At 41.7% G+C, this 14173-nt stretch overlaps 1 protein-coding gene and 1 long non-coding RNA gene across 2 annotated transcripts in view; one reads left to right on the top strand and one right to left on the bottom strand.

Annotated features, from left to right (window-relative positions):
* The window catches only part of ttpa (tocopherol (alpha) transfer protein), a 38581-nt gene extending 28149 nt beyond the window's left edge, over positions 1-10432 (top strand). Inside the window, exons 3-5 of the mRNA XM_067975754.1 lie at positions 469-662; positions 6889-6999; positions 10093-10432. Coding sequence (XP_067831855.1) covers positions 469-662; positions 6889-6999; positions 10093-10266 — 479 coding nt within the window. The 3' untranslated portion in view covers positions 10267-10432. The remainder of the gene's footprint in view (positions 1-468; positions 663-6888; positions 7000-10092) is intronic.
* LOC137306500 (uncharacterized) lies at positions 421-11715 on the bottom strand. The gene is made up of 5 exons (XR_010958892.1): positions 11455-11715; positions 10117-10291; positions 6808-6975; positions 1798-1990; positions 421-701 (listed from the first exon to the last, which is right to left on the bottom strand). It is a non-coding gene; the product is annotated as an uncharacterized lncRNA (long non-coding RNA).
* Positions 11716-14173: the final 2458 nt, after the last annotated feature.

The following is a 14173-nucleotide window of genomic DNA, read 5'->3' as shown; positions in this document are numbered from 1 at the left end:
TGTGAATGCACAAAGCATTCAAAACATAAGCAGGGTTTTAGAAGCATTAATAACTATGGAGGGATATGATACAGTAGTTAAAACAGAGACATGGCTTAGATTTGGACAGGACTGGGAACTTATTATTCCTAGCTACAATGTCTTCAGGAGAGACAGGGAGGGATAAAAGAGGTGGAGATAGCTGTGTTTGTAAAGAATTCTCTTACAGCGCTGGAATGTGTGAATGTCCCGGGGGTTATGTCAAAACAGAATGTGTATGAATAGAGTTAAGAAATAGTAAAAGAAATGGTATAATTCATGGTGTACATTACAGGTCACCAAACAGTGGAGATGAAATCGATGCAAACAGTTCAGAGAGATATGTAAGAACATCAGGGCAATAATATTGGGTGAATTTAACTATCACAAGAGAGACTGGAATAAAGGTAATTGCTATTTTATTACTGACTTAAGTGTTTCTTTTTTCAGGACACTGGGACCCCAAGCTTTTTTCAGCCTATGAAGTGTTTCGTGTCAGTCTCATTACATCAGAACTAATTGTGAAGGAGGTCAAAACGCAGCAAAATGGTGTGAAGGTTATCTTCGATCTTTGTGGCTGGCGATTTGCTCATGCTTTGCAGATCAATCCAACAATTGCCAAACAAATTGCTGCAGTAGTTGTAGTAAGTTTTTCATCTTTAATTCACTTTAGAATTCAAAATCTGCTAAAAAAAAAAATAGGGTAAATTTGCAACCCCCATCCGCAATAGTCTAACTCTCTACCACTACTTACCCAGTGCTGCCACACCCAAGTCCACTGTCCCATCTCTGCCACACATTGCACCCCCTCACTGTACGCCCACACCCCTGGGCCCCTTTTTCAATCCTCCCACACTCCAGGACACTTCCTCGTACTGCCGTAACCTGGTGCCCCCATCCCAGTGCTCCCAAACTCCACAATATTGGTATCCCATCCCCAATAGACATCAGAATCAGAGAACTGGCCTGAGATAGAAGAGGGTAAAACACAATGGCCTGGCAGTTGATGAAGTGAATGGAGAGGGATGTTGTGAGGATGGGAGGACAGGAAGACCATCGGGAGCGAGAATTGGAAAGTTGCGACAAGTAGAGCAGGGCCCCAACTGGGAGTCCTGCTACTCATTTAAAAAAGGAAAGGAGGGCATGGAGTGCCAGCTCTTTGAAAGAGCTATCCAATTAGTCATATTCCCCTATTCTTCCTCCATAGCCCTGTACATTTTTTCCCTTCAAGTATTTATCCAATTCTCTTTTGAAGGTTACTATTGAATCTGCTTCCACCATCCTTTCAGGCAGTGCATTCCAGATCATTACAATTCGCTGCGTAAAAAAAAAGTTTCCTCATGTCGCCTCTGGTTCTTTTGCCAATCACCTTAAATCTATACCTCTGGTTACCGACCCTTCAGTCACTGGAAACAGTTTTTCCTTATTTACTCTTATCAAAAGCCTTCATGATTTTGGACACCTCTATCAAATCTCCCCTTAACCTTGTCTGTCCTAAGGAAACAACCCCAGCTTCTCCAATCTCTCCACATAACTGAAGTCCCTCATCCCTGGTACTATTCTAGTAAATCTCTTCTGCACCCTCTCTAAGGGCTTGACAGCCTTCCTAAAGTGTGGTGCCCAGAATTGAACACAATACTCCAGCTGAGGCCTAACCAGTGTTTTGTACTCTATGCCTCTATTAAATAATGCTGTAAAAAAAGTTACAAAACATACTTTAAACATAAAATTAAAGCAGCACATTTTTAAAGTTGAAAATTAAGTTCAAAACCAACTGACCTGAGAACAAAAATCACTTTTAAAAAAAACATGACATCCAGCTGGCTGAACCATTTCTGAAATTTACTCCTGGATGGTGCTCCCTGACGCCACCAAGTGGCCAGAGTGTGGAAATGCAGGCAGACCTAAACCAGTTTTTAAAGAATTCTCGCATCACAGCTGCCAATTTAAAAGCGTCACCAGAAAGGGGGGCCTAAATTCACAAAAAAAAAGAAAAAAGCGTCACCAGATGTGGTTATAATCAACATTGAAAAACTCACAGGCATTGTTGACATGGAACTTTTGAATGGAAAGCTGACAGGACATACAATTTTAATAATATATATGATCATTTAAAGAAAATGTGTTTATTTTTCTCAGTGCAAATCTAAAAATATGTCTTGGTTCCTGGCATAACAGTACTTAAGTTTGTTTTTCCGAATGATTTGAAAACTAGCTGGAGGATACTATTGAAGAAGCGTTTCTGAGTAAAAGTTTCATTCGAAAACTATAGTTAACTGCTTATTTTGTTTACCTAAAAGAGAATATAGAGAGGCCCCAATTTTCACCACTAATGGCCCATAAATGTGCAGAATGGTGACACTACAGTGCTGAAATGTGGTTGGAAATCGTATACCCTGCTGGATCTCTGCCCACAATGCAAATGGTGCAAATTTCCAACAGTGAAAATGAACAGTGCACAAAACTTTCACCAGAAACAGGTGGTGGTTTCACTGTAATATGATAATGCAGAGATATTATTTAGACATTAACCATTTTCTAACCTTTATGCTGGAAATATAGTGCTTCTTCATTTCACCAAGATAAATTAGGTGGCCAGGATTTCTAGGTTGGACCTTCCAATGCAAAGTTGTTTAAAGGAACTGCCTTTAAGTTTCAAGTGTGCTTTCAAACTGCTTTTTTGTACTTCTGCTGTTTTCTGTTCTGCACATTTTTGTGGGCAACTCCGTTGCTGAACATGGTTTGTAGTACAAATTTTGTTGTACCTGTTTTTGCTAATGAACTACTCATTAGGGAATTGTGTGTCTCTATGATAATTCCTCTTTGTCTTCTTTCAAATAGTATAAACAAAGAGGAGGAACAAGGGGTGCCAGGTTAGTCAGATTACATTACAAAAGGACTGCACCCACTCGCCATTACCTCCCAATCACATATATATAGGCTACGATGGACATATGTTAGGAATAATATACATGATGTGGAGATGCCGGTGATGGACTGGGGTGGACAAATGTACGGAGTGGTACAACACCAGGTTATAGTCCAACAGCTTTATTTGAAATCACAAGCTTTCGGAGCTTTGCTCCTTTGTCAGGTGACGAAGGAGCAAAGCTCCGAAAGCTTGTGATTTCAAATAAAGCTGTTGGACTATAACCTGGTGTTGTACAACTCCGTATAGGAATAATATATGTGGGGGTATAGTTCACCAGGGGAGCGGTGACAGAGTGTGTCTACACTGGATCAAGTCAATACCTGTTTCCAAGGCCATTATCATCATGTCATTATTTTAAGGGAATCTACAATGCCCCATTATTTGACTCAGAAAGGAAAGTGCAAAGTTGGCTCTTGGGAACAAAGGTTAACATCTGCACCCTGACATCTCAAGGCATCTCTATGGCAAGTACAGGTATAATGAAGTATATGCACCCATGAGGCCATTATTGAGCATGCCCATAGGCGTAGTGAAGAAAAGATGCAGATGTCCAAATAAATTTGGGGATGTTATACAATATAGCCTGGCTGAAGTCTTTTGTATCATTATCATGCTCCACAACTTCACAGAACAAGAAGCAATCAACATGGACCACCCAGAGGACAGCTGGCAAACAACCTTTGCCAACTGCAGGAACAGTTCTCCAGCCCTTCTCATAACTATCCCATCCATCCTTGCATGAACAGTTGCCCCTAAATCTTCACTATGCCCTCAATAAATGCACATTCATCTACATTGGTTTCACTGATTTGCCAAGCTTACTGGGGTCTATAATACGATGCTTGGTACCCAAAGCACTGATGCGAGACAGATTCCGGTGATCTGTATGATCAGGGCTGAGCCCTGAGTCCAGTTGTGCACCTGTTGTGAGTAATGCAGCATAATGTAGTGAGGATGTGCCTATGGGTATCCTGCTGGTCATCCTCCTCTATCTGCTGGTTCTGGAAGAGGGAGACCAAGATCAGAAACATGCAGTACAAGCTAGCTGAGGAATGCAATGTGATGATGCACCTTACACAGCTTCTCCTTACAAAGGGCCTTTACCATGGAATGGGGGAGAAGAAGAGAACCTGCCTCAACTAGTGGCAGAAGAGGACTCCAGCTATTAGACACCTTATGAGAGTCTGTAAACATTCAGTTACCTTGTATAGGATATGTGCTCAGTGTGTAATTCTTGTCATATTTCATGGGCCATGGAAAGGTGCATTGATATTGCAGCAACACATAGTGTCCTGCTAACATATTGGCATGCCCGTGCATTTGGGAAGTAGGCAAGCAGTCACCAGACTACTGCGCAATCCCCCTCTGTGATCAAACTAACGGCGAAGTGCTGTTAAGATACATTGTAAGGCAACATTGTAAATTAAACAAAGTGTGAGCACACTCACCTTGACTACTTTTCAGACACCTGCAAATTTGTTCCTCACTTCTCCCAGGATTTATTCCCAGGTGAGACAGCAGGCCCAATTCAGCGATCCTGGTAAAGGTCCAGTCAGAATCACTGCACTTCTACAAACTCATGTGCGTGTAGAGAGAGGATTTGACCATGTTGGTATAGTGAGGTCAGCTCGTTATAATATTTGGAATGTGATTCCGGCACATTTCCACAAGCATCTAGATTGCAATCAATGGTAGAGGGCATGGTGCTCCCAAAGGCCTGCTACTCTATTTTTACATAACAGGTTGCTTTGGCTGCATTTAAGTGCGGCAACATTAACAACCTGAATTTGTATAGTGGCTTTAACGCAGCAAAATGTCCCAAAGCTCTTCACAGAGGTATAATCAGACAAAAATGGATGCTGAGTCGAAGAAGGAGATATTAGGAAGGATGACTAAAAGCTTGGTCAAAGAGGAGACTCTTAAAGTAAGAGAGGGAGGAGAAGAGGGAGAGGGGTTTATGAAAGGACTTCCAAAGCATGGGGCCTAAGTGGTTGAAGGCACAGTTGCCAATGGTGAGGTGAAGGGAGGAAGGGAGGCACAAGAGGCGAGAGTCGGAGTTCTGAGAGTGTTGTAGGACTGGAGGAGGTTACAGAGATAGGGAGGGGTGAGGCCATGGAGGGATTAAAAAACACGAGGGTGAGAATTTTAAATTGGAAGTGGTTGAGGACTGGGAGCCAAGGACAGGATATGGGCAACAGAGTTTTGTCAGCAAGGACAGGATATGGGCAACAGAGTTTTGAGTTAAAGTTTACTGAGTGTGAGGATGTGAGCCTGAGGACTGAACTGGCCCCTTTGATAATGGCAGTTTGTTCTGCTGAAGGAGGTGTAACAGAAGTGGGCAATCATATTTGGGGCTGAGTGGAACTAAGTCAGGATGGTTAGTGTTGGAAGGGAACTTGGAGGTAATGGTGTTCCCACAACACTACTGTTCTTGTTCTCAGTGGTAGAGGTTGCATGAGGGAGGAAGGTGCCAGCAGGACAATTGACTTTTAACATTTCTTCTGCATTCCTGATCCTACCATACAACCAGTAACACTTTTTTCATACTGGCATTATTTTTAAAGGGAAATGCATTGCAACAGACCTGCAATTCTTTTCAGAATCATTTGCATGCAGCGAGTGAGCAAGTGGTGGGCAGTATGTGATGCCCACAGGAGAGAATTTTGCTGATATTTTTTATGGGCGGGAATAGACAGTAGGCTTCCTCACGCTATTTTCCTTTTCTGGCTGCCATACTCAAAAACATGGAGTAAATGGGAGAAAATCCAAAGCCCATATATGGAGATTTCACACATAGAAATAAATTTTCCATCCATTTATTGTGAACGTGCTCATAAATTGGCAGTGGTGACCTTGGCACCATTTAAAAAAATGGAATTGAAATTTAATGGGAGAGAGAACATATTCAAGAGCAGTGCAGATTCACATAAATCCCACATCATTAATTATGATGCAAACTTTTCACCAGTGCAAATTGTGGAGAATGCCTTTACCTTCTCCAGGTGTTAGTAGGATAGCAATATTTGTGGGGCTGTAAACAGTAGTTTATATACAGAGAAAGTCTTTTTCAGCATTTCCTAGTGTACGATCAGTGATTATTATCGGATTGTTATCTGATCAGTTTGCACATTAGCTGAAGTTGAACAACACCCAGAATGTGTTGTGTCACAATGCCATCAGCTGCCCTTTGTGTGTGTGTGTGTGTGTCTGTCCACTGCACAGTTCAATTTCCCCACCAATATGCCTGCAATGGTATGTCCAGTTACATAATGTGATAAACAGTACAATGTGTAGGGCCCTGCACATGTTTAATGTTTCTCCAAGATTCAGGCGAAACACAGAGTGCTCAGTCATCTGCTGCTGCTATAATTTGACCAGTCCAAGTGAGGCAATGTTACTACACTTCACTTATGTTGGCAGCTTAGCTATATTACAAAGGCACTAGTGATATCGCCAATCTGTGTTGAATTATGGCCTTTTTTAATGTTGTAGCCCTGCCTCCACTAGGAACAGTGTTGAAGCAGCCCAAATTAATTTCACAGAGGACACTTACAGGCAATAGGGGAGACTTTAATCCTGGCAGATTACACTGAATTCAGAGTCAGGTCCTAGAAATAAATGGATAGTGTGCTAATATACTGGCCTAGAAATTGGTTCACACTGGCCTGGAGTTGGGTCTCACGGACAAGATGAACTCGGAGAAGGCATGAAAGGATATGGGAGAAAGGTACGAGTTCAAGGCTAGAAGCAAGAAAATTTGGTACAGGAGCATATTAGCTTTAACCGGAACTGGTCATTCATTTATAAACAGGGGTTGATCATTGAAAAATCTCTGTGTTACTTGTGTAAAATTGTACCTTCAGAAGGCTACATTTTATTGAAATGTAGATAAACATCAACGTGAAAATATAATGAAGACCATTTCCTGTAATTCTCAGGATTCTTTTCCACTGAAGGTCCGAGGCATCCATATGATCAATGAGCCCGTACTGTTCCATTCAGTCTTTGCTATAATCAAACCATTCCTAACAGAAAAAATCAAAGAACGCGTGAGTAACCCTTCACATTTCCCTTTTATTACATTTGCAGTGAAAATAATACTTCACTTTAATTGAAACAGAAACACATCAACCGGTGGGTTGAAGCCGTCTTCCGAACCCGAATGGGATTTGCACGATTTTCGGAGCCCCCCGCCCCCAATGCACCCGCATTTGCCTCCTAAAATCACCCCCCATGTGTGCAAATGTATGTAACGTGGTAAATAAGGTTGGTGAGCTCAAGTCGCTACATGGGACTATAATATAATGGCAATAACAGAGACCTGACTCAAAGAAGGGGAGGATTGGGAACCTAATATTCCTGACTATAAGGTATTCAGGAAAGAAAGGGGAGGAAGGAAAGGAGGCTGGGGGTGGGGGTGGTGGCAGTATTGATCAAATAAACCATTTGATCAATGGAACGATGTAGTTCAGAGATCAAAGCCAAAATCTTTTTGGTTAGAATTAAGGAACAATAGAGGAGCTAATTCCCTACTGGGTGTACACAATTGGCCACCAAATAGTGGGATGGAGATGGAGGAGCAAATTTGCAGCCAAATTACAGAAAGATGCAAGAACTATAGAGTAGTGATAATGGGGGACTTCAATTATCCCAATAAAGACTGGGATAGTAACAGTGTAAAGGGCAAAGAGGGAGAGGAATCCCTGAAATGTAAACAGGAGAACTTTCTTGATCAGTGTGTTTCCAGCCCAATGAGGAAGGAAGCAGTGCTCGATTTAGTTCTGGAGAATGAAGTGGGGCAAGTGGAGCATGTTCCAGTGGGGAACAGTAAAAACAGCATTTGGGGAACAGTGATCATAATATCATTAGGTTTAGAATAGTAATGGAAAAGGAACAATCAAACATAAAATTACTTAACTGGAGGAGGGCTAATTTCAGTGAGTTAAAAAGAAATCTTGCCCTAGTGGATTGGAATCAAAAATTAGTCGGCAAAACAGTAATTGAACAATGGGAGGCCTTCAAGAAGGAGATGGTTCAGGTACAGAGTAGACACATTCCCACAAGGGGGAAAGGACACCTAAAGCTAGAGCTCCCTGGATGACTAAAGATATAGAGATTAAAATGAAACAAAAAGGAAGCTTATGACAAATGCAATGTTGGAGTAGAGAACCAGGCTGAATACAGATAGTACAGAGGAGATCTAAAAAAGGAAATGAGAGGCAAAAAGAGAATATGAGAATAGACTCGCAGCTAACATAAAAGGAAACCCAAAAAGGATACTCAAAACATATAAATAGCAAAAAGGTAGTCAAAGGAAGGGGGAGGTGATTAGGGACAAAAATAGATGATCTTATGGAGGCAAAGGGTATTGAGATACTAAACGAAGACTTCACATCGGTCCTCACTAGAGAAAAGGATGCTGCCGTTGTAACAGTAAAAGAGGAAGTAGTAGCGATATTGGATAGAATAAACATAGATAAAGAAGACATACATAAAAGATTGGCAGTATTCAAAGTAGAAAAGTCATCCGGTCCAGATGGAATACATCCTCGGTTACTGAGGGAAGTAAGGGTGGAATTTGCCAAGGCTCCGGCCACAATCTACTAATCCTCGTTAGATATGAGGTCGGTGCCAGAGGATTGGAGGATTGCAAATGTTACACCCCTGTTCAAAAAAGGGGAGAGGGTTAAACCTGGCAATTAGAGGCCAGTCAGCCTAATGTCAGGAGTGGGGAAACTTTTAGAGACAATAATCCGAGACAAAACTAATTTGCACCTGGAAAAGTATGGGCTAATAAATGAAAGTCAGCACGGATTTGTTAAAGGAAAATTGTGTTTAATTAACTTGATTGAGTTCTTTAATGAAGTAATGGAGAGGGTTAATGAGGGTTGTGTGGTTGATGTTATGTATATGGACTTCAAAAAGGCATTTGAAAAAGTACCACTTAAAGACTTGTGAACAAAATTGAAGTGCATGGGATTAAAGGGACAGTGGCAGCGTGGATACAAAATTGGCTAAGGGACAGAAAACTGAGAGTAGTAATGAATGGTTGTTTTTCAGACTGGAGGATAGTATACAATGGTGTTCCCCAGGGGTCAGTATTAGGACCACTGTTCTTTTTGATATATATTAATGACCTGGACTTGGGTATCGAGGGTATAATTTCAAAGTCTGCAGATGACACAAAACTCGGGAATGTAGTAAACAATGTGGAGGATAGTAACAGATTTCAGGAAGACAGACTGGTGAAATGGGCAGACACATGGCAGATGAAATTTAATGCAGAGAAGTGTGAAGTAATACATTTTGGTAGGAAGAATGAGGAGAGGCAATATAAACTAAATGGTACAATTTTAAAGGGAGTGTAGGAACAGAGAGACCTGGGGTATATGCACAAAAATCTTTGATGGTGGCAGGACAATTTGAGACCGCTGTTAAAAAAATATATGGGATCCTGGGCTTTATTAATAGAGGCAAAGAGTACAAAATCAAGGAAGTTATGCTAAACCTTTATAAAACACTGGTTAGGTCACACCTGGAGTATTGTGTTCAATTCTGGGTACCACACATTAAGAAGGATGTCAAGGCCTTAGGGAGGGTGCAGAAGAGATTTTCTAGAATGGTACCAGGGATGAGGGACTTCAGTTATGTGGAGAGACTGGAGAAGCTGGGGTTGTTCTCCTTAGAACAGAGAAGGTTAAGAAGAGAATTGATAGAGGTGTTCAAAATCATGAACGGTTTTGATAGAGCAAATAAGGAGAAACTGTTTCCAGTGGCAGAAGGGTTGGTAACCAGAGGACACAGATTTAAGGTGATTGGGAAATGAACCAGAGGTGACATGAGGAAACATTTTTTTATGCCGAGAGTAGTTATGATCTGGAATACACTGCCTGAAAGGGTGGTGGAAGCAGATTCAGTAATATCTTTCAAAAGCTATTTGGATAAATACTTGAAGGGAAAAAATTTACAGGGCTATGGGGAAAGAGCAGAGGAGTGGGACTAATTGGATAGCTCTTTCAAAGAGCTGGCACAGGCACGATGGGCCGAATGGCAGCCTCCTGTGCTGTAGCATAATATGATACTACTATGAGAGAAATTGAAGACCCTGTAAATTTAAATTGAATGTACTGTGCCCATTTCAGATTCACATGCATGGAAGCAATTACCAGCACAGCCTTTGCAAGCACTTTCCAGTACAGATTCTTCCATCTGAATACGGTGGCCAAGGACCTCCTTATAAGGAACTCTGTCAGGAATGGACCAATTTTGTGCTGCAGTCCGAGAAAGATCTTCTTGAGCTTTCACTTGTTACTTGATGCCTTGTGACACAGAGTCTGCTGTCTGAAGAACAATATCTTGATTGTGTTAAATCAGTGTAACACAATTGTCAAAAATGACTATATACTATGGAATCAGCAGGTGCCCAGTTACTAGATCGTATAAGTAGAAATTCCTTTTAAAAGATATCAAATATTGAACAAAATATGGAGTTTATTTGATATTGTATATTAAGAGTATTTTGGTTTCTAACTTTTGGTCCTTTAAATTTTAATAGTTAAAACTTTTAGAACTGAAGCCTTCAGTAGTCTTCTAACTAATTTGTTCATTAAATTTTAATAGCTACAACTGTTGGAATGGAAGCCTTTAACCATGTGTAGAAAACATTTTAAAATCCTGTTGTAGTGCGCAATTGTTTTCCTATCTAAAAAAAACTGCAGAATCCATGAGTTATAAACAACAAATAACAGTAAGTTCTACAAGACTCCGCTCCCAGCAAGAAACCTCGTTTGGTGGGATCGCACATCGGATATGAAGGTAAATGTGCTTGATTCTTTGAACTGTGCTTCCATCGATTGAGATTCTAAACTGGGAGCACCACATATTGGGTTTGCTGACCTCTGCGCTCGATATTCAGATCTGTGCACCGTTGAGCAAGTCTCCATGCTGGAAGGCTCACCTTGAAAAATTTAATGCCTGACAATGTGCCTAAAGAAGAAAAAGTCTAGGTCCCAATTTTAACTGTGAGCCAGTTTTCAGTGGGTGAACAGTGGTGTGTTAGAAACTCACCTGATGCTCCAGAAATGATGCTTGGGGTATTTTAACTTCTTGGCCTCATTTAGGAACATAGAACAGGAGTAAGCCATTCAGCTCCACGAGCCTGTTCCATCATTCAATCAGATCATGGCTGATCTGAACCTTAATTCTATTTACCCGCCTTTGATCCATATCTCTTGACATCCTTACCTAACAAAAATCTATTAATCTCAGTTTTGAAAATTTGAATTGACCCAGCATCTGCAACCTTTTGGGAGAGAGATTTAAATCCCGATGGCTGACTTCCCACCTGTTCCAGCAGGTAAGTGGCGGGATCAATTGCCAGGCTGTTCTGCAATGGGGGGGGGGGGGGGGCGATGAAATCGCGGCAGGGGAGGTATAGTCTTTCCTTGTGGGGTCCCACTTCTCATGGCCCCACAAGGAAAGTTAAAATAAAATGAAAAACTTACCTTTTTGGGCCTCTTCTGGCCCCGATCCACTTCCGTGCTGGGTTGGCTTGGCAGGAAACACTGCCACTTCTCACTCAGGCCACCCAGTAAACGTTGCAGTCGGGTCCCAATGACAACATCGGGTCGCGACATGCATACATTAAAAAGGACACTGCCGGCTTTCAGCGGGTGTCCTTGCCACCTGCTCAGCAGAAGGTCAGCTCTTGGCGGCTCCAGGGCAGGTAAATGATCTGGGCGATTTTAACTGCTCACCCGCCTAGTTTCTGCATGGTGAGTACGGTTAAAATCGTCCCCCTGTATTTATATAAAGCCAGAAATAGTCCGACTTTATAAAAGTGGAGTAAGTACAAAATTGTAAAAAGTGGAGTTCAATAAAAGTGCTAATATTTACAAATTGCAATTGTTGAATTTTCGTTTGTTCTCATACCAGCAAGATGGCAGCACAGAATGTAATTGTATGAGCTTACCCTTATATTTTCCATCAGTGTGCTAATGTTTAATGGACATGTTCTATTGTATCTCAACCAAACGCTGAGAACGATGACACAGTAACTGGAATGCCACTAGAGGGCAATGCAGTTCAACAGTTAAATCTTGGGGTGGGATAATTTTGCAGTCTTGAGATCCCAGCGAGTAACTGGGTTCATCAAAAACAAAGGTTCAAGGTTCAAGGTTACAATGTTGTAGCACTATCACCTTCAAGTACAGCTCCACGCTGGGAGCATAGGATCAGTGAATTTATTCTTATTTACTCATGGTGTTTTAATGTTTATTGGATTCCCTTGTCTCAACCAAATGCTGAGAACCACTGCAAGATACAGTCCCCACCACTTACACCACCCACACTTATCGCAGGCAGCCACCTGTATCAGCCAAATGGTGCTAACCGTTTGCCATTTCCACTAAAGTCAAAGACAAAGGCATTACACATTAAGCGCGCCAGCTATTTTGGGCAATTCAATAAGCTTTCCCACCTCATTATCATATTTGTATTTAAATCCCTGTTTTTTTTGGGTCTCGATGGGTTTTATTAAGTTAGATTTGGTGGTCATCAGGGTTGTAGAGTTCACTCAATCAGCCGGTAGATGTAAGAGGGAGCGTTTCCCCGATGTTGGAGATGAACGGAGTGATCAGTTCCGGAGGGATGCAGTCAAACACAGGGCAGTGCGTGCTCACTTTGGAGAGAATCTAACCTTCCGTGAAGGGAAGCACCTCCTGTGGCAAAACAAACTTGTGAAACGTGTTCTCTTCGTTGGGGAACTTTGGGCACAGACTAACCACGGCGGCACAGACTATAACGGGCTTGGAGTGGTGCCTGGCTGCAAGAGCGAGTATGTGCACCCCATTCACTGCTCTCAGTCCTTCATTAGCAAGGATGGTCTTAGTGCCAAGACATGATGGCAAAGATGACCCGGCCTCGGACATTTCCTGTTCCCGTTCTCTCTCGGTGTCTCTAAAAGATGATACACTGTCCAACGCTTATAGCTTATATACAAATTTGGACATCAATCTCTCTAGTCCTATATCCAAATCATTGATGTATACAGTGAACAGAAGCGGTTCCAGAAAGAACCCAGAGGGACACCACTACTCACTTCCAACTACTCTGAGAAACTGTCCTCAGCTCCCACTCTCCATTTCCTCCCTTCTAACTAGTTTAAAAATCCAACTTGCTGCCCTACCCCTAATTCATTATCCCTTAATTTTCCCCAATAGTCTCTTGTGTTGTACCCCGTCAAAGGCATTCTGAAAGTCTATGTACTCCCCGTACACCCTATCTGTCACCTCTTCAAAGATCTCTATCAGGTTTATAAAGCACGATTTTCCTTTCTCAAATCCACGTTGGCTGCATCTAATTTTTTTCTCTACATCTAGATATTTAGTAATTTTACCTATATGTACTATATATTTATTCCAGAATTTTCCCTACCAGAGATGTTAAACTAACAGACCTTAATTACTAGGATTAGCTCTGTCTCCCTTTTTGAAAATGGATATTACACTGGCTACTCTCCAGTTCTCCAGCACATTAACTCAATAAAACCCTGAAATACAATTTTTAGGACCTCTGCTATTTCTTCTTCCAATTACCTCCCACAGTTAGGGGGCTGTAGTACATTCACACAATTATAAAAATCCTTTTTTAATCTTTGTTAAAAGTTTTATCTGTGGCTCAGTGGTAGCACCCTGGCCAATATGTATCCCTCAACCCACATCACCTACAACCTACATTATCACATTGCTGTTTGTGGGATCTTGCTGTGCGCAAATTGACTGCTGCATTTCCTACATTATAACAGTGACTACACGTCAAAAGTACTTTGTTGGCTGTAAAGCGATTTGGGACAACCTGAGGTCATGAAAAGCGCTATACAAAACGCAAGTCTTTTTTCTATATCTTTGATCGCTAACCAAAAAGCAGCAAATCAAGAGAGTTCAGCTACAGGCGATCCAGATCGATAGAGGTAGCTCCTGGCGGAGTGGAACTGAGGATGAAGATTCCAAGAGGTAACCCCTGGAGGGGCAGAGGTACCCCAGGTGGGATGGAAAGCGCTTTCATCTGGGCTCCTGAAACAGACACAACACTGTACTGTACTGTAAACTATTGCCTAGGCGCTGCGTGTGTTGATTCTTGTGATAAATCTAATAAAGTACCATTGTACCAAATTGGAGTCACATCGAACACTTGAACAGAGAGTCTAATAGACTACACTCCCTT

Source organism: Heptranchias perlo, chromosome 3 (genome assembly GCF_035084215.1).
Source record: "Heptranchias perlo isolate sHepPer1 chromosome 3, sHepPer1.hap1, whole genome shotgun sequence".
Classification (NCBI taxonomy): domain Eukaryota; kingdom Metazoa; phylum Chordata; class Chondrichthyes; order Hexanchiformes; family Hexanchidae; genus Heptranchias; species Heptranchias perlo.
Note: the sequence above shows the minus strand (reverse complement) of the source record. Positions and strands in the feature narration are given on the sequence as shown.